The sequence below is a fragment of the Sebastes fasciatus genome, chromosome 3 (assembly GCF_043250625.1).
Source record: "Sebastes fasciatus isolate fSebFas1 chromosome 3, fSebFas1.pri, whole genome shotgun sequence".
Taxonomy (NCBI): Eukaryota; Metazoa; Chordata; class Actinopteri; order Perciformes; family Sebastidae; genus Sebastes; species Sebastes fasciatus.
The window spans coordinates 30,740,613-30,761,517 of NC_133797.1; the positions used below are offsets into that span (position 1 = coordinate 30,740,613).

Below are 20,905 nucleotides of genomic sequence, written 5' to 3' on the forward strand. Positions count from 1 at the left end.
ATTATACATAATTAAATCTAGTTACCAGGTACATTTAAAAGTACTTTAACAGAAGGTTATGAACCGAATTGATATTGCTACGAAGCTAACAAATGAATTCAACTGGAGGAGCTCTAACGTGCTCCATGATATCCAGGTTGTAACACTCCTTTTTTTCCAGTTGGTGTCCATGTTGAGCTTTGTTAGAAGGTCAAGCCTGTTCATGAGGCAGACTTACAGTAGATGGATGAAGATTCATGACACGTTTACACAATTTACTGGCTTCTTTGCCTCGACCTCAGTGAACCTGACTTGCCTGGCGTGACATGGCAAGACTCTCACCGAATGCTCTCAAGGATGACCAATTTATATGGAGATTTAAAAGGAGCAGTTTTGATATCTGTGGTCAGAGGTCAAGGTGAATTATGCCAAAAGTAAACAATAATATTTAGTTTAAAAAATATCCAAATACACCCCCACAGCTCTTCAAAAAAGGTCTTTACTCCTGAATTAAACAGATTGTTACAAGGTGCAAAATTACAGCCTTTAGCTGCCTAATATATACCCACAAATCACTACTGTCACAACTGCAGTGTGAAGCTGTCACTTATCTACACACAAGCCAAAACCTTTCTCAATTAATAACAAAACAACAGCTGAGTAGCTGTGCACTCATTGAGAAAAACAACAAGCGCCACAGAGTGATATTTGTCTCTAGTCTTTTAGAAGTCAGAAGCTGTCAACTAGCTGCCAATCAGCAGACGAGGCTCACCTCTGCAATCACTTGAAACAGCAAATCACACATCAGCACCTGCAGGTCATCAGCTACACACACGTCTATTCCAGTCTTTATTACTTTCTGAGGACTGCAATCTCTCAAGGTTATCTGTGAGGACAGAGAAGACAGAGAATTACACAACTGGGAAATGTCGTAAACAAAATGATGAAACAAAGCTGGAGAACAATGGGGGGAAATGAACACATGGAAAATGAATTCCTTCTATTAGGAATTACTTTGAATTCCAGTTTCCAGTTTCACATTTTACAACAACACCTTTACACTAAACCGGCCTGGCACCCTCATCATGGTAAGAATTTGTGAGTCTGGAAATCTAATATTCAGTTTGGATAAAGTGTCGTCTAGTGAGCATCAAGGACCATTACACAGACATTTAGCTGGACCGGTTTCATTATTTCCTATCAGTTTACAATGAGGAAATCTAAATGTCACTGAGAACATAAAATTAATTAAATTGAATTGATTTTCATTTGCTGTTTCTTTATTTTAAAAGTCCCTTAGAAAGACAGCACATGCATTAGGGATGCAAAATATCTTTGGGGCGGCTGTAGCTCGTTCTTTAACCACAAGATTGGTGGTTCGATCCCCGGCTTCTACTCTCTGTTTGCTCAAAGTGTCCTTGAGTGAGACATGCTACCCCAAGTTGCTCCCAGTTCCAGTCCAAAATGCAGAAGTCAAAATTCATATACCTGTATGTATATGATGATTCTTATAAAGTTTAATTTAAGTTTTAAAACCTACTAACCGAACCGCGGGCTTGTTGAACCGTTACTATTAAATACAATCAATCAATCTATTCATACAGTTTGGAGTTCAAACACATTGGAAATTGTTGTTTTTCTTCTCCCTAATTTGAAAAACAAACAAACCGACACTGAAACCGTGACCCAAAAAACGCAATATTATACATGTTTACTCAAAATGTAATGTTACAACCACAATAAGATGTAACAGAAAATAGATTTTTATTTCCTCCCTCACTGAAACCTTGATTCATCACAATACTGAATGCATGACATTGCAGGTTACTTTAGTGATAAATATGATCATTTAATTTCCCGCAATTTTTTTTTCTTTTGTTCAAGGTTGTTTATGTCCACTAAAATGAACTGCAATCGATAAAACCGCGTTAAACCCCTAAATATAGACAACCCAACATTGTTGACACTGGTGACTCGTCCGGCTCATGCATAACTGCATCAACATAAGGAACAATTGTGAAATAGTGTAAATTAGCCTTTATTAGGCCCATAAAGAACTTACACATTACAGTAAAAGCAGTGTCACTATTTAGTCTCTAACAGACCGCTGGCACACAAATATATTTTGGGAATTAATGGTGAAAAAAGCAATCTAAAAGTGACAGAATCTTTCATATTTAACTATTCTCACCTCATAAAGATATAATAATATGTGGATAACTTTTTGTTGTCAGCCGATACGTCTCTCATCCTGAGATATGCTTTCATGTAAAACCATGTCGTAGTCCTATGTATGTGTTATTGCCTGCTATTTTACCAAGAATACTGATGGCACAGCTTTGATGAGTTCAAGCTGATGTGACCATGAAAAGATGAAATGACAGCCTACGGAGGAACACAGGAAGGATCAAATCTCACATCAAGCGCCTGCATATCAGGGAGAAATGATGTTTACAGCTGTGCTGCGAGGCTTTCCTGAAGAGAGGAACACGACGCTGACAGGATGTATCACATCTGTGAGGCTTTATGCTCAGCTGTACTGATGCTGAATGTTTCTTTGGTGTTTGGAGGGCTGCGGCGGCGTGCTATAGATGTTAACTGACTGGACATCAGAAAACATTTTGAAAAATATTACACGATTATATCTTTTCACTTTGAAGCCATGAGGCCTCCCTCTCTCTGCATGTAAAGGCAATTCACTTCAGCTCACTTTCACTCAGATAAAGGAGTTTGCTTTAAGCCCCTGAAAGCATCTGACAACTCCAAATACCACTTGATATACTGGACAGTGTGCGAGGAGGTTAACACTGCGGTTTACTTCACCAAGCGCCTCCCTCGCAACCTTTTCCTCTATCTTTATAAAATCCATAAAATGCACATCCACTGGGTCTCTCCCTGCGATTTAATTAAGAGTTCAAAGAAACTGACATGCTTTTTTTTGCAGTGCAGACAACTCCTTGTCCATTTATCTGTTGAAACGGCGTGATTTATTTACAAAGCCTTTTACGGTCGGCACTTATATGAGAAGACTTACGACTAGAAGTTGATTGATATGATACCTGATGCTTTTGATGTTTCAAAGAGGTTGCTAATACCTTTTATTGTGTGGTTTAATGATTTTTCTTTTATGTGTGTTTTTATGACTTTATTGCAGGCTGCAGAACAGTCGCTCCTCCGGGGGATGGTTATGTCTGGATTGTTCTTTCCTGAAAACTATGGTCAGTAATTCATAATTTTTTTTAGTTGAACACAGACTTTTATTGGATGTGACACATGCCGGCACTTTTAATTCAAGTGGTTAAACTAATTGAAGATAATGAGGATTAAAATTAAATGGCAGTGGAAGCCATAAATTGACATTTCAACTTAACCCCATCAGCCTTTAAAAAGAAAACACAATACAAGTTTAAACCTTTCCTCAAACAACATAATTCATTCAACCTGCGATGTGAATATTAAGTTGGAATTGGTTGAGAAATCTAATTAGTAGGCGGCAGTGAATCTGCATTATGTGATGGGCCTGTGGACAAAGTGCAGACCAACGTCCTGGCCTGTTAAATTGGAAAACCTTTTGTTGAAGATAATACGTAATTGGACATTAAAACATGTTCGGTTTGTTGGTATTATGCATGAAATGAATGATTACCCTTCTCGTTAGCCTTTCAACTCTTTATTTTATCCCCATATGGTGGATGCACACTGTATAGCATCCAAACCATTCAGGCAGTGTTACGACCCCGACTCAAGGGAAGCAACATGAAGGTAAAAAACAAAGTTGGATCAACCAAACTTTGAATTTCGTAAATAAACAAAAGAAAACAAAGAGCAAACAAAGTGGTGAGGGGAGCCAGCTGTCTGAGAGCGCGTGCCGCTGGGTGGAGGAGGAGGGGCTTTTAAACTCACCTCCTCAGGTAGCAGCTGTCACACATCAACAATTAGGGCTGAAAGGCAGGACTCGGCTTCTGGTTCACCTGCAACCAGGGTTGGAAGAAACATTCAGATCTTTTACTTAAAGAACCAGTGCGTAACATATAGGGGGATGTATTGACAGAAATGGAATATAATATTAATAAGTATGTTTTCTTGAGTGTATAATCACCTGAAAACAAGAATCGTTGAGTTTTCGTTACCTTAGAATGAGTCGTTCATATCCAACATAAAGAGCGGGTCCTCTCTTCATGGAGTCCGCCTTGTTTCTACAGTAGTCCAGAACGGACAAAACCAAACACGGTTAACTTTTCCTTCTTGGGCCGGAGTCGTTAACGTTACTCGCTGTCGTCGCTGCCGCTCTCTCTCTCTCCTGCTTCACCACTCACCTCCCACATACACATACACACACTGTACACACCCTACTCTTACAACAAACGGCTCTAAATAGGGCCATTTATGTTTTCGCATCAGCCTTTGTAGCAATCCTACACGCTTAGCACACAGTTCCTTTAAATAATAGTAGCAAGACCACAATTTAAAAATACCCCGTTACAAGTTAAAGTCCTGTATTCCAATCCTTACTTGAGTAAACCTACTAAAGTACAATTTTGACATATTGTACTTTACTTGAGTATTTCCGTGTTCTGCTACTTTATACTTCTACCCTATCACATCTCAAAGGGAACTATTGTACTTTTACTACACTACACTGATTTAATATCTTTAGTTAGTTCACAGATTCAGATTGTTAAAACAAAATATAATCAACTCATAAATGATGATGTATTATTATAGATTAAACTACCCAGCAGTATATAAAGTCATTAAAATGACATCCACCTCTACCAGCTGCAACATTAAAGTGATGAACACAATAATGCATCAATAATTATAATAAAATAATATGATATAGATTATTCTGCAGAATGACTACTTTTACTTTTGGTACTTTAAGTATATTTTGATGCTGATACTTTTGCACGTTTACTTAAGTAAAGATTTGAATGCAGGACTTTTATTTGTAATAGAGGATTTTTACTGAAGTAAAAGAGTAGGAGTACTTCTTCCACCACTGATTATTATTATTATTATTGATGCAAGCAGTATTTAAATATTATAGCCGAAATTTACTCATTCTATATTTTGTCGGGGGTTAAATTTACTGTGTTACAATTTATTTGTATTTCATAAGATTATTATAGGTTATTTAAATCTTGATTTGTAAAGTAACTAAAGCTGTCAGATAAATCTAGTGCAGTAAAAACTACAATATTTCCTTCTGAGATGTGGAGTAGAAGTATAAAATAGCATGAAATGGAAATACTCGATTAAAGTACGTTAGAGTTGTACCTACAGTAAGTACAGTACTTGAGTAAACTTACATTCCACCACCACGAACATAACAGATTTACACTTCTGAATTACACCCACAGTAAATGTATCATCCACCTATCATCCATTTTTATATCTGTTGTGACATACGTTGTGAAATGTAAAGAGCCTTCTACTCATAAATGATTATTTTCCAGGTTGCTATAAATTAAACTGACAAGTGTATCTTCCTGCTGTCAGCTCCAAAGAAATGACCTTGGACTGAACATGCGAAGAAAGGTATTTATAGCTCTTCAATACTGGTTGTAGTTTGAAGTATATTTAGATAAACTGATTTATCTTCTTATTCTATTCTTCACTATGACCACAATTAACTGCTCATAACTACAGAATGATTATGTGCACTGGCAGACAACTAGAGTAGTACTGATTCACGACCACATGGGGTCAGTGTTGCATACTGGACAAAAGGAAATACAGATTGCGGGACTTTGACATTTTGAGTCCTTCACACTAATCTTTGCAGCAGTTAACACCTCTGAAGTGTTTTCCGATAAGTCCAAATTGCCCTCTACGTTTTTAAAGTTTCCTTGCAGCAGGATCCAAATCAGAAAATTCACCTTTCACAGATAAAGTTGATGGATTGTGCCACATTTTAGTGTTATTGTAAAAATATATTCTAGTCAGCTCGCGTGTCAGCCAGGTGCAAATCATTACACATTAAAATGAGAGTATCAAGGTGTCATTCTGCTGCTGAACGGGAGGATTTCGGCTCTGTTGGTCGGGCATGAAAACTGTTTAAAATTGAGCTTCAAGGTTCATTCTTGACCTTGGAAAAAGGAGATGTCAATACAATCTCTATTCAGTCGCTTGTTCTGAAGCTTTCCACTGTATCACATGGTCTTAATTAGCAGATGAAGTTGTTGAACACTCAGAAGTGGACCTTGAGTAGAGATTGTTTTGCCACTATTTTGGTACCGTCTCTAATCGAGCGCCATTGAGGTTGTAAATGTTTGCGAGGCAGTTAAGTTTCTCACTTTATTATGAGCCAACCGCAAAGGTCAGCCAGTCACCTTCAATTACAAAATATATATAATAAGTCTTTAAGTGTTCCCGTGTGTGTGTGGGGAGTTGCAACATCTCGACTCGTCACATACGGACGCTTTGTGACGCCCCTCGGCGTCACTTTAGGATTAGGCAACAAAACTACTTAGTGAGGTTTAGGAAAAGACTACATGGATGGGTTTAAAACTACTACGTTTGTAAAGTGAAAATGAAACAGAATGTTGTGAACACGAACGAGGAACTGATTGTAACGTGAAAGTGAAACTTAACGCATGGGACACAAACAGTGGTCTCCTGGATGAAAGCCTTGTGTTTGTTGGACCCATCCACCTCCCTTCCCACCCACCCTTAGAGTGTCTTTTTGCTCTTTAAACAACATCCCCACACTTCCGGCGCACTTTCTCTGGGTGTTTACTGTTGCTGCAGCTGTGTTTACATTGTAGTTAATGGAACGCCTGGTGCGTCTCATACTGACGCTAAAAGGTGTCTCGTGCGGCGATATCGAACACCGATGGCCGTGACAAAGCATCTGTATTTGACGCCCTGGGAATGAGAACGGGGAGTCGCTGGTTATCTCAAAGAGTTGTTAAAAGTGCCCCAACTCTTGTTTATCTCATAGTTAACTGTGTGAAACACTTTCCCAAACAGACAAACAAGAGTGTTTGAAGTTTTTAATGTCAAAGTCAAACTTTTACATGATTCATCTTCATACCAAACCATTCGTCGACAGCTCCTCTTCGTCCTCGTCATAGCAAATGCAATTAGTTCATTATGTAATTACAGGAAGGGAGCAGCAAAAAACAGAGCCAGCCCCATTAAGAAAAGAAAAACAAAGAAGAGGAAAATAAAAAATAATTTTTTTTTGTCTCATTTTTTTTCTCAAGTGCAGATTTTGAAGACCTTTAGGCATGCCATTGTCTGTTATGGTTTCCAGTTGTCTGTTCTACAGTGTAGTTTTATCTGTACATGGCTATAAGGGTAACAGCACGAGGGGGATGACGGGTACACGATGTGCGCCGAAGTGTCTGTTTTTAAAAATGTCTCGATTAGTGGGTGATGGATCTCAGACGCTCTTAGACGCTCTTCTCTGTCCGTCTCCCCTCTCTGTTTTGCAGTAGACTGAAAGATATTCATGTTTAAACGTGCAGTATAAAAAAAGATACACACCCACACAGATTCATGTACAGCAAGTTCCCTTAAATCTGGTTGGGAGGGTTTTGAAAGGTGCCGTAATGGAACTGCCATAAAACAGCAGTTTGAAGAAATATCTACCACTTTTGAAGAGGCAGTGGCTGTGCAAGAGTCTCTTTCCAAAACTCACAAACTGGACGTTAGTTCTCCAAGACCTTTCTGGCCTCCGAGGGATTGAGATCTCAACTCTTTCTCCCAGAGAAAGAGCATGTGTCCTTCTGTTTTTCAGTGTATGAACCCCCGCAGGATGTTGCGATTGTTTCCACCAATCCCTTTTTTTTCTCCAACGTGAACCATCCTTGAACAGATTAACTCCATGCGTTACAGCACAGTCCATCTATAGCAGAGCTCAGTAAACAGCCATGTTGGGGGGGGGATTTGGGGGTAATGAAGGCTTAGGGAGTAAGTACATCAGTGGCCTAAAACAAGCTAAAGGGAGTCGGTCACAGTTGTGAAATTGAAGGTATATACAGGTATACAAAGTGTAATCACGCACATGGAGCACACCCATTTTCTCAGGACGATTACCATTGTAAAATTAACGTACAGGACTCACTACTTTACTGTGTCTGAGTTACCTTTCAGTGAGGGGACAGTCAAGCAGCAACAGTGTGTGGACAAAACCACGAGTAGTTAGTTAACAAGTTGAACATCTTACCTGAGTGTTGCTCTCCTTTCTGACTAACTCTACAAGGATCTAAAACTGTAGCACATCCTAAACAAGCGTGTCTCCTTCGCCTCGTCTGATCCAAAACAACCAGAAAAATGAAGAGACACACTTACTGGCAATTTCCAGCAGCGTTACATTCACCAATCCAGACATTAATGAGATCAGTGCAGATCGAGGGAGGAGAAGAGAGGAGAAAGGAAACTCATTAAGACCACAGGGACGACCTAACCCTATTATCCCTATCACACCACCGAACCACACACTGATGATGGGAATTAAGATGTGCTGGCCTCGATCCACACCCACTCCTCAGCCCGGTGCAGCAGAGTGTGTCTGGAGTCGTGCAGTAGCTGCTGGGAAGGACAAATGTGAAGGAGTCTGTTATCTGTGCAGTTCAGCACAGCAGTAGGGGCGTGTTCAGGTCGGCACTGCGTGGTGAAAAGGGTGCAGCAAGACTCGGCGCTCCCACTACATCGTGCTCTTTTTTGTTGCGGCCTGCGGCACCCTTTGTGCCAACTTCGCGCCGCGGAAACGGAGAGAGAAAAGGCCCAAGGTTACCCCAAACTCGCTAGTCGGAACAGCTTAATCCACTGAAGCTAAACTCCCTTGCTGCCATCATTATCTCCACTTCCCCAAAAAGAAGCGCACACATATAATACAGATGTATCCAAATAGGCGTGGTATCCAAAAAGGCGTGTGGTTTTAAAAAAGAGAGAAACAAAGTTAGCATTATCTTTCTTTCATGCATTTCTTTTCCTTTTTTTCTTACAGAAATTTGGTTTTTCTATGAGTCCTACTTACAGTATGCAGAATAATCCCCCACATTGTCTATCATTACATACAGTAGATGTCATGTCCCGTTAATGTAGCCCCACACATCAGTCAGAGAGATGAGTAATTGTTTAAATACATTTCATGTTTAAATACTGGCTGGAGGGGAGGGGGAGCAGGCAAAATGCTACAGCTAGTTCAATGAGAGGCAATATGTTAAAAAATGATGATTAAGAGCACATACACACATAGTGCATATGAATTGCGCACATCTTAACATGGGTTTGTTCCTCTACTTATGTTTTTAATATGTGTGTGTGTGTGCTTAATGTTTTCTGTATGAAAGTTAATGCAAGTTATTATTATATACTTTATGTTACACGGCCACCGAATCATCAGTCATAAACTGTGGCTCTATGCATGTTCACATTCTGCAAATGCACGGTATGAGTTTGTGTTCACATGCGTGTGTAAGTGCGTGCATGTGTATATATGTGTGTGTGCATATGTGTGTTTGTGTGTGTGTGAAAGAGCATTTATGATACATGAACACTGTTAGGATACCGTAGGTGTGACTCAGCACCTCAGTCGACTCTGAAACAGCAGCAGAGAGATAAACCTGCCTTCTCGTCAAATACACACATACGATATATACATACAGACCGGGTGTGAAGACAAAATAATAAACACATTTTCACACACGCCGTAGTTCTGTGGCACGACTGACACCCTATGAGAACCTTGTATTTTGAACGGTTATATTTGATTACTGTAAAAAAACGTCTTTTGTCACATTGTTGTTCTGAATGTTTTTAAAGATACCTGATTTTATCAGCACATTTTTTCTGTACAGCGACCACACTTTTGTGAGTATTCAAATGTATGTAAGATTCTCACGGGATCAGCAGTTTGATTGGTTAATATCCCCCGTCTTGTGTTACGACAGAGTTGATTAGGCATTAGAAAGTTTGATTGGTTTGAATTAGATCCAAATAACTCAACCAAAGACCCGTTACTTCTTTTCATCTATTTTGACTGGATAAGACCGCGGTGGTTTTTCAGCAGATGGTTCACCAGTTGAGTCCAAATCTCGCCTGCTGTAGCCTCGGTGGAAGTTTTTTTATATGCACCGAGGCGTTTATAGCATCAGGATTTACTCTTCTTCTCACAGATCCCTCCGTGGCAGAGGGTCAGGCATGCACTGGATTCAGGTAAAAAGAAGAAGATGAAGTTGTCCTCCTCCACATGGACATAATGGGATCTTTGCCTGTGGGCAACTTTCGGTACTAGTTAAAAAATACTTTTTTTTAGAAAGTACTCCTGGTGGGAGCTCTCCGAAGAGCTGATCCATCTCTTAAGTTTAGGTGCCTATAAATAATAGTCAGAATCCAAAAGTTCCAATTTGATACACGGCTTTTGGAAAACATCTTTTCTGACATTTTCACATCTTCTCAGGTTTTAAAAGGCGTTCCAAACTGATGACTTTCCAGAAAAGTCTTAACCCTCCCTGTTTTTCAGAAAAGGGAGCGTTGTGGGGATGATTGCTCCGTTGCCAGGCCGTCACAGGTAGACCTCTCGGCGCGACAACGTGAGGCAGGACGTGGTCTTGTAGTCCCCTCCTGTGCGCGTCAGTGGTATGACCTCCGGCGGGTTCTGGCCTTCTCCTCCTTCCTCCTCTTGCTGGCGCCTCCCGAAGCCTGCGCTGCTAAACGTGTCGTAGGATGCCGAAGTCATCTTGCGGTTCAGAAGGTTACGGTTGTGATCGCCCATGTTCCTGTTGCGGTCTCCGCTGCCCAGGGTGCCGAGAGGATCCCCGTTGGCTAAGGGTAATCTCTGACCTTCTCCGCCGCTGACCACCCCGGGTTCTGAGCTCCCTGCGCTGCCGGCGCTCTCGCTGTCACTCTCATGGTCGTTGCCACGGAGATTGTTATTATCGTCTCCGGGGGCGAAGGTGGAGAGCCGAGGGGGGTCGCTGCCGTGGCGTTGACGCTGGCGAGGCGAAGGGCGGACGGGCATCCAGCATGTGTCAGAGTGGCCGAACTCATCACACTCCCTGGTACACTTTCCTGTCAGAGCTACGTCTGGCAGCTGTCTGGCATCTGGACAGAGAGACAAAATTAAAGTTGTTTGCTGTCTTCAGTTGATAGTTTTAAGCAGAGACACAGACAGGAAATATGACATGAAGTGAAGGTACACAATCAGAATCAAACTTGGGATTCTGCAATTATATGGTATGTGTCCTATAACTAGGGCTGTTAATCGATTAAAATATTGTCCATAGTTAATCGCGATTAATCACGAACTAATCACACATTTTTATCTGTTCAAAATGTACCTTAAAGGGAGATTTGTCAAGTATTTAATACTTTTATCAACATGGGAGTGGACAAATATGCTGCTTTATGCAAATGTATGTATATATTTATTATTGTAAATCAATTAACAACACAAAACAATGATAAATATTGTCCAGAAACCCTCACAGGTACTGCATTTAGCATAAAAAATCAGTGTGTCAGTGTGCTGACTTGACTATGACTTGACCCGAACTGCATGTGATTATCATAAAGTGGGCATGTCTGTAAAGGGGAGACTCGTGGGTACCCATAGAACCCATTTTCATTCACATATCTTGAGGTCAGAGGTCAAGGGACCTCTTTGAAAATGGCCATGCCAGTTTTTCCTCACCAAAATGTAGCGTACGTTTAGAGCGTTATTTACCCTCTGTCCTGATAGATGCCTTAGGTTTTTCTAGTTTCATATGATACCAGTATCTTCACTCCAGCTTTAAAAATGAGCCCCACAACCTAAAAATTGCAAGTTGCGTTAATGCTTTAAAGAAGTTAGTGTCCTTAAAACGTGTTATTATCGCGTTAACTTTGACAGCCCTAGTCCTAACCACCAAGAAGAGACAATTAAATAGAAATATTAAATAAAAATAGAAAGAAAGCAGGACAGACAGAGTACAACAGAAGAGATGAGTTGAACATGCAGAAGACAGGACAAAGGAAAATTGGGTAAAACAAAACTAAACACAACAGGGGACAAAGGTTATAAGGGAAGGGAGAGAATCTGAAGAAAGCAAGAAAACGCTGTTGGAGCAAAATGGAAATCGCTGACTTCAAAAGAACATTTTAAAAAAGATCCAGCTGTGCTCAGCGTTACATGAAAGGTAAAAAGGTGAGGTCGAAAACAAAACTATCGATCAAATAGAAGATAATTGTGACAAATTTCTTTACATGCAAGGAGAAGTTCCATATGGGGCCGATTACATCTCATGAGTGTTGGTTCAAAAGGTTAGTGAGGCCACCAGAGATGCTGACGTGTCAAAGGTTACGGTTATTATCTATGTAAACCAGTCATTTATGAATCAATACTGACATGCTGTTAAACGGAGGCAGGATTTATAATAATGATGATAGATGAGGTATGTGTGACTCTGCTGTCAATTACACAGATTGTGCCATTGTGTCATGTTACAGACAGTTTATATGTACACATCTAACGAGCAACTGAAAACATTTATTCACTGTTTGATTTTCTAAATTCTGCTTTACTTGAATTAAACACAAATTAAATATTTCTGTTGTATTCTGAAAAAACAGTTTTGTTGCCTACGTACAGCAGCAGCTGCAGCAGCAGTGAATCCAAACAAGCACATCATTATACAGAATAATTAGAACCAACACAGTGAATTCTCTGTTCAATTCCTCTCTCCATCTGACCGTGAAGGAAACTTATTAAAACTCCACAATATCCTCGAGATTTCACGCGTCGCTGGAAAAAGCAGCGTTTAACCTCAGAGGTACAGTCAGTCACCAAGGTCGTAGTGACCTTGGCGTGTTGCTTCAGTTGTGCCAGCTCTGGCATGAACATATACAGAGAAAAGAGAATAAAAAAAACCCTTTTTGCTCCCCTCTATCCTTGACAAAGACCCCGTAGAAAAAGGTAAAAACACAATTTTGTCGGTGAAAGGGAAGATTTGGCAAGGCAAGGCCACCGGCGAGCGTGCTGCCACACATTAGCTTTTGGGAGAAGCTCTTCACCTGACACGCGCGCTTTCGCACAAACATATGTGCAAGCACACGCATTCACGCACAGGACAATCGCTTTATTCTATAAATCACATTCCTGTTACTTGAGGAGAGAAAAGACTCCTGAAGCCTTGATAGCAATTCAAGGTTTCACAGAGTGTGTGATTGAGAGAGTAAAAACATGCCTTAGCCTTTCACAAGATACAAATATGAAAGTAAATGTACCAGGTAGCCTCATGACTGCTGCAACTCTGAATAAGTGAACTTTATTGGTGGTTTATGGTATGATTTGTGTGTGCGGTTGCTCTGACCATTCTCCACGTGCTCCTCCTCCCCGACGCTGCCCTCCGGTGTGGTCCGCTCGTAGCCTTCCTCGGGCAGCGGCAGGGCTCCCAGCCGCGGCCCCGATGAACTCTTGCTGCTCGGCGTCTCCGAGTCCTCCAGGCCACTGTCATAGCAACCGCCGTCCTGGGGCTGGCTGACTACGGAGAAGGTCACCCGGCGAAGGGTCCCCTGCAGGGAAAACACGCACACACACAATATGGGATTAATCATCCTGGATTCCTAATCTGAGACTCTAAATCTGGGGGATTAGGCTGGTGGGCAGGGGTCTGCAAAGACATATTGAGATTATCTGATCGTGTTCGCCTTGATTATGAGCTTAGCTGCTACAATGCAGGGTAATAGTCATCAACCAATCACGGCGGTCTTTCAAAAGTTTTCGGTTGGCTTTTAATCCCAGTTTAGATTAATGCAGCTGGACGTGGCTGATGTTTACAAACCTCTGGCCGGCCTGGAGACACTTGTTTTTCATCTGGAGTGGTGCCCAGTAGTAGCAGCTGGGTAATACAGAGTCCACTCTCAAATCGCTTACTTACAATGTTGGATGTTAAATGAAAGGTCTGGTGATATTCTATATTTTCATTATTGTCAACAAATCCCGTTGATAAAAACAAAACCAACAATGCATTGATCTCATTAACAAGTCTGTGTATCAAAGCCTGATGTGGCTCCAATCGTTGTTAATTAAACACCCCATAGCAATGGGTGACATGTTCCTTTATGGCCAATAACACAGGCACTGTGGTTTATTTGAAGTCAATCCCAACTACGCCGTCCTGCTGTGTAAACAGGATGGTTATGTGTATAAATACTCACTAGCTGACCAAATGTTTATTAATTCGCCGCTCCTGTTTGAGCAAAGCTTGCTAAAAAATACAGTGTCCATCTGTTTTAGGAAATTATTTCATCTTTTTTTCAAATTAAACTACTATGTATTTATGACCTGTGTTTTAGATTTACATCTGTATTAGAAAGAATACAAGTTTGAGGCTCTTCGGCTTCACTTTTCCGACCCCGGAGGCCCACTGGAAGGAACAAATGTGCATTTGTCTGACATGGTAGGAAGGTTGGAAACTTCTGAGACATGGATTAACGCATTGTTGGTTTTGGTCTTTTCATTGTATTTCTTAACAACAAAAACAGAATATCATCAGCCTTATCCTTTCAGCTCTGTTGATTTTTAGACTGTTTTTTTTGTTGTCAGTTTATAATTTGTATTGTTTACCCTTAAGCAACCACTATGTTGAACTTAATTGGGAATAAAAAAAGAAGTATTACTTCTATTTGTGAAAGCTTGAAGTGCAACCACAAGGCTTTTAAAAAGAAAAGGCTGCACCCATCACTGTGAACACAAACCAACAAGCAATCCACCACCACCGACAAATCTCCCAACCCCGCAGTGGAAGTGCTGGTGATTCAGTGACGAATCACATCACTCACTCAAACTGAGCATCACACCTGCTGCGATCTCAACACACAAATCACCCCGGTCTAGTTAGCAGAGCAGTTTTCACTTTGGAGAGAAAAAAAGACTGTAATAAGTCCATGCTGAGAGAATATCAGAGGGAGTTAAATGACTCCGTCTGGCCTGGAGGGATCACTCTGCACCAGGAAGCCCATTTCTATACAACACCCCTCCTATCTCCTCTCATACTCATTTATCTGCTTGCAAAATTACAACCCTTTCAATTTAGATCTGCTTTGAAACGCGCGGCGCACAGCGAGGACGTGAGGGAACAGAGGGAAGACGCAGATTAGGGCGGGAAAAACTTCAGCTGGGAACGTCGCCTCGGGATAATCTGGAGGGAAACGGATGGACGGCTGGCATAAAAAAGCCCAAACTGAATTCTTCTTTTTTCTTCCAAACACCAAAAGAAAAAGGAACATTTTCACCTAATCAACATGCAAGACAAGGGGAGAGAGGAACACAGCGAAATTAATTAGGCAGAAGAGGGAAATTAACGGAGCACTTGTTTCTTCCGCCATTTCTTAACGACGCTGAGATGAAAAAGGGATGAGAGAAAGTGACTCAGACAGCAGAGATCGTGAGCACAAGCAAGACTGAGGAAGAGATATTAGATTCTAATGGAAAAGCAGCAGTTCTTGGATTCTCAGTGGCTTCATCTTAACTCTCCACTGAGAGAGAGCGATGTATTTTTAGAGCATTAGTTTAGATGAAGCAGTCCAGCCTCTCTTTCCCACTCGTTCAGACTAGGGGCAATAAGCACAGAGAGGAGGTAGTGGGTGAACAAGTATAGAGGGCCAGAGAGGTCACGGGTAAGGATCATTTCTGTTTTCTTGCGATGTGAAAGAAGTTAATTGTGTGATCTCGCCATAATCAGTTTGTTTTTTGGAGATCAGTGATGTCGACTTCACAAATAATTACTCTATTTCATGATTTAACAGGCTGTCAAAATTCGCGGGATCATAGCGTAATAATAACTCAACATCACGGCAGAATGTTTTTTCATGATCACAGAATAATTATTTCATGATGATGATGCCGTAAGACGATAATTATTTCTGATCACAAGACAACAAGAGAAATTATTCCTCTCCAGCCTTCTGTTCAGAGGAACAATTTGTAACAGGAATAAAATGAGAGAACTGTAGAGTTTGGATTATTGTTAGCCCCAGTTTGTTCCTCTATGACATTCAATTCACAGCGCTAGACATCCGATTGTCCAAAAAATAAATATCACTTGGCCGTTTAACAACACTGCTGTTCTGACGCTATTTCCAGAATCCTCAAACGACTCTTTGAACCATCTGGAGGAGAAAATATTCCATCATTTTTTACCTTTTTCCTAATCCAAACTAGATCGTATGCCTCCGCCGACCAGTGAAGTTGCAGTTTACGTCCATGTCTGTCCGAAATGTCATGACTTCATCATTTTATCCTGTTAGACATTTCTGTGAAATTGACATGATAAGTGTATGAATTCTTGAATTATGGCCAAAAACGTGTTTTGTGAGGTCACCGTGACCTTTGACCACCAAAATCTAATCATTCATCCTTAAGTCTATGTGGACGTTTGTGCCAAATTTGAAGAAATTAGCTCAAAGTGTTCCTGAGATATCGTGTTCAGGAGAATGGACCGGATGGACAGACAGACGGACCGACGGACGGACAACCCAAAACCATAATGCCTCCGACCACGGCTGAGGCATGACAGAGACAGTAGCTGGAAATGACATATCACCTTGCTCAAGTTTTTACAAAATTAACCCAAAAACATTCTCTATCAGTTATACTGGTACACATTGATGTTACTTTCCAATATTTTATGTTTAAAAAATTCATATTTTGCTTGTTTTTCCACAAAAACAGCAAGGACACGTGTCATTTTCAGCAACCTGAAATAGGAAAAACACAATCTGCCAAACATGTTAAGAATGATTTGATGCTTTATGGTGCAACAGATGTTTTCCCATCCAGATGGTGAGAAGAGTCTTTGAGGAAATAACTTCAGAGCAGCCGTAAGTGTTGTTAAACAAGATTAAGAGTCTACCGCCATGCTAGCAGCTCTGTGAGACTATCCATATGCACAGCTGTGCGTTGAGGTAAATGCTAACGTCAGCATGCTAACATGCTCACAGAGACAACATTTTTAATAACTAGTTAATTTGCAGATTTAAATTATTAACAGAAAATATAAATCAACTAATAAATGATTATATTATTTTACGTTGAGCTACCCAACAGTATCTAAAGCTGCACCTTTACCAGCTGCAACACTAAAGTGATGAACACATGCATTAATGTTTATAATCCAATATCATATATATTATTCTGAAAAGGGCTATTCTAAAGAATAAGTACTTTTACTTTTGGTATTTTAAGTATATTTTGATGCTAATGCTTATACTGCTAATACTAGTAAGATTTTGAATGCTTGTTACACTGTAGTATTACTACTTAAGTTACTCTAAGCACAAAGTACAGCTGAGGCTGATGGGGATGTCATCAGTCAACGTATCCTCATACAACGATTCGTATGATATCTTACGAAAAGTTATATCCTCATTTTCCGTGCGTTTTCCTACAAATGTCCAGCAACATCTCATTACGCTCATTTCGCTCATTACATACATGCAGTCTTTTCAAAATAAACTTCTGACTTCACAGGAAACAACTTGGTTAGGTTTAGGCAACAAAACTACTTGGATAAGTTTAGGAAAAGATCGACTTGGATAGGTTTAGGAAAAGATCGACTTGGATAGGTTTAGGAAAAGATCAACTTGGATAGGTTTAGGAAAAGATCGACTTGGATAGGTTTAGGCAACAAAACTTCTTCGTTAGGTTTAGGAAAAAATGGTAGTTTGGGTTAAAATAACTCAGGAAGTTCCGTGACAAATCAACGTTGACTTCTTGTTTCACACGGGGTACGATCATCACTAGCATGGCTAAAAGTTGAATGGATTTTTCAAACATCGCAGAGTATGAATATTTCTGAACAATGGATTCTTAACTGTATGAATGCAGATATCCCTGCGCCACAGGGCGGGACCAGATTGACAAGGAGAGAGTTACTATATGAGGCCTGCTGCTGGTTGCTCTCTCTGTGTGTGTGTGTTGTTCTATTACAGAATTCATCTGTTCAGCCATGATTCCATCTAATTCAATTTCCCTCTAACCCTCTTTCTGGCCGGAGCTGCCCCCTTTCATTCCTTCATCCCGATAATTTTATTTTCTATTTCTCCCTTCCTTCGGACGATCCTGCAGTCAACTCTGCTTTCCACAGCTGTAACTCTCCCTCTTTACTCTGTTCCTCCTCCCTCTCACTTCCTCCTCCTCCCCCTCCCTTCTTCGCTTGCCCGTCAGCTTTATGATGTGCCGATCGATGATGTGTCCTTGACCTCGTTATGAGTCCCTCTCCTCTTCCCCACAGCAGGCTTTATTGACCCATAACTCCTTCACTCCCTAGCCCCCTTTTCCCCTCTTTTCTCCATCCTCTACTCATTGACAAAACTCTCCTATTCTACACATGCCCCTGTCCCTCTGGCCTCTTATCATTGTTGTCTCCCTTTTTTTTTCAAATTTGGCTTCATCCTCTTTCACTTATCTCCTTCCAACTCTACCCATTCTAACATTTTCTATCAATACGGTCTTTTCAAAGCTTTTTACATCTCTGTCTTCTTTGCTCATACCGTAAATTGATCTCTCTTTATTTCCTGTCTGCTTTAACAGCGTCTACCTTCCTCTAAAAAAAACAACAAAACTCTCTGTACACAAGCGCCCCTTGATGTTTTCCAACCTGACTCACAAAACATGCTTCTGCGTGTATGCTTCTTATTATTTGGCTGAGCAACTGCAATTAAGACTGATTACGAAACATCCTTAATATCAAATGAATGTCCACACACATTCGTATGTGTGAGCACACACACACACACACACACACACACACACACACACACACATACGGATGAATTGGCGAAGGTCCAGTGTGGCCTATGAATTCATGCCTGATGGAATATTAATTGAGTTTGACGGAGGACATAAAAAACCTTCCCCTTAATCTGACACGGGCCATTACAGTTCAATACTGACATGGGAGCTTCACTCATTTGCGAGGCACCGAGAGTGTGTTTGAGTGGGTGCGTTGAGTGCACGTGTGTGCGCATGTAATGCAACTTGTACTGTTCAAGCACATGAGTATCCTGATACAGTATGGGAGTTACTGTGAAGTTATTTCTGGCGGATAGGTATGAATCAAACAGATGCATGATGGGTCTGAACTCAGAATAAACTTAACCATCTGAATCTTGCAGCTCTGAAGGAACTGTGAAAAAGAAATCTCCTGATATATCTTTCATTCCAGGGCAAGAGTGTGTTGCGACGCGCGCGCGTGTGTGCATATGCTTATGCGTATGAGTGAGACTTCGCACCTTTATGTCTGTGTTTTTTTACGGCTGCGTATGAGTGTGACACTTTCAAAGCCTGCAAGATGCGTTATGTCAGCCTGTGAGAATACACGTGTGTGTGTGAGTGGTGTGAGGAGGTGCATGTGTGTGTGTGCGTGCACAGGTTGGCTCAGTCATCAAGGTAATTAGTGTGTAAACCTCCTTGCTGTCGGTTCAAAGAGAATTAACGAGCTCTAGTTAATTAACAGTCTCCCTCTCTTCTCGTTACATGTGTCTGCATATTCAACATGTGTGTGTGTTTGCTGTGTGTATATGTGCAACATCTGCACATCACACTTGTTTGTGCACGTGCGAGCACAATTTGGATGCGAGTGTGTGTTTGGGTTTGTCTGCGCTCTGGTCTGCATAATGAATTGAAAGGATGCGGCTTATGCATAAACCAAAACTACAAATATGGATGTAGGACTAAGCCACATTTCCCTTTGGCTCTCCGCTCAGTCTCGTTTGTTTTTGACATCATCTAGGTACAGGGGGGGAGAGCCACCGTCTACTGATCATGTACTATTTATTGGTTTGTTACGTATACATTACATTGTTTAGTTCCTCTTTAGTACATAACACATATTTTGGTCGTAAAAACACTCAGATTGTAGGTCAGATTGTAGGTCACCTCAAAAACTACAGCCGATGGTCAACTACCATGTGCGTTCTTCGCCTGCGTGAGATGAAATAACTCTCCACACCAGCAGGCGGCGGTAGTCCGTAATCGTCATTCAAAAAGGGAAACCGGAAGACGAGGACGCCATATATACGAGCCGTTGTTATGATACGTACATGAAATAAAGCGTCATTTGCCGACCATTGTCACACCACTCTCACTCACCAATTAGCTTCATTCCAGATGGCCATGTTGAAAATGATCAACACTCTGTGTTTGCCCTCTTGACTTCACTCGATGGCTTGCTTTCCTCACTTCCGTTTCTCTTCTCGTGCACCGATTCGTTTAAGCTGAACAGCCAATCAGAGTGACTTCTTTCACCGACCGCCGATTCAACATGCTCTCTGACATGGGCAGACTAGAGCCGACGGTGCGGGACACAGAAAAAACTAGGCTGATGGACGCTCACCGACGGCCCCAAACTGTCCGACAAGAGACCGTCAGCTTGGTGTCTCAGGGCCTTTGCAGTCAACATACTGAATACAGACCAAGTAAACTTATTATAATTCATTTTCTGCACCAAAATATATTTGACGTTAGACTGTTATGGCTTATTTAGGGCTGACACCAACATTATTTTACGATCAATATCCACTGACAGTGCGTGATAGCGTTTGGCTCCTGAATTGATATTTGATAGAGTGGATGTGGCCAAATTAGTTGATATGGGCTCTTCAATAATTACATTCAAACTAAACAGCGCTTCGATTGATTTTAATTACATAAAAGATGTGTTTTTTTCTTTGCCTGCTTGCTTTTCTTCATTAAAAATGGATCAGACTGTCGCAGAAGGAATTCATACGTTTTAATGACTGAGAATGAGGAATGATATTCTCTAATACTTCACAAATGTTCATCAGTTACGATGCTGGTAGCTACTTTAATGCACGTCGTGATAGATTATGTTTTCATATTTCTTCACGTTCTCCACCCACTTTTCCTCCATGTTGCTGCTGCAAGTTTTGCATTTGTTACTGAGCTGAAATAAGCAACTAGAGGTGGAAA

At 40.9% G+C, this 20,905-nt stretch overlaps 1 protein-coding gene and 1 long non-coding RNA gene across 2 annotated transcripts in view; one reads left to right on the forward strand and one right to left on the reverse strand.

The window, feature by feature from the left end:
- Positions 1–926: 926 nt before the first annotated feature.
- The window catches only part of LOC141764742 (uncharacterized), a 32,785-nt gene continuing 12,806 nt past the window's right edge, over positions 927–20,905 (forward strand). Inside the window, exons 1-3 of the long non-coding RNA XR_012593304.1 lie at positions 927–1,067; positions 3,134–3,197; positions 5,439–5,520. This is a non-coding gene — a long non-coding RNA (uncharacterized LOC141764742). The remainder of the gene's footprint in view (positions 1,068–3,133; positions 3,198–5,438; positions 5,521–20,905) is intronic.
- The window catches only part of pcdh7a (protocadherin 7a), a 48,436-nt gene continuing 34,494 nt past the window's right edge, over positions 6,964–20,905 (reverse strand). The window contains exons 4-5 of the mRNA XM_074630203.1: positions 13,284–13,485; positions 6,964–11,037 (exon numbers count right to left, since the gene is read on the reverse strand). Of these exons, the coding sequence (XP_074486304.1) occupies positions 10,499–11,037; positions 13,284–13,485 (741 nt within the window). The 3' untranslated portion in view covers positions 6,964–10,498. The remainder of the gene's footprint in view (positions 11,038–13,283; positions 13,486–20,905) is intronic.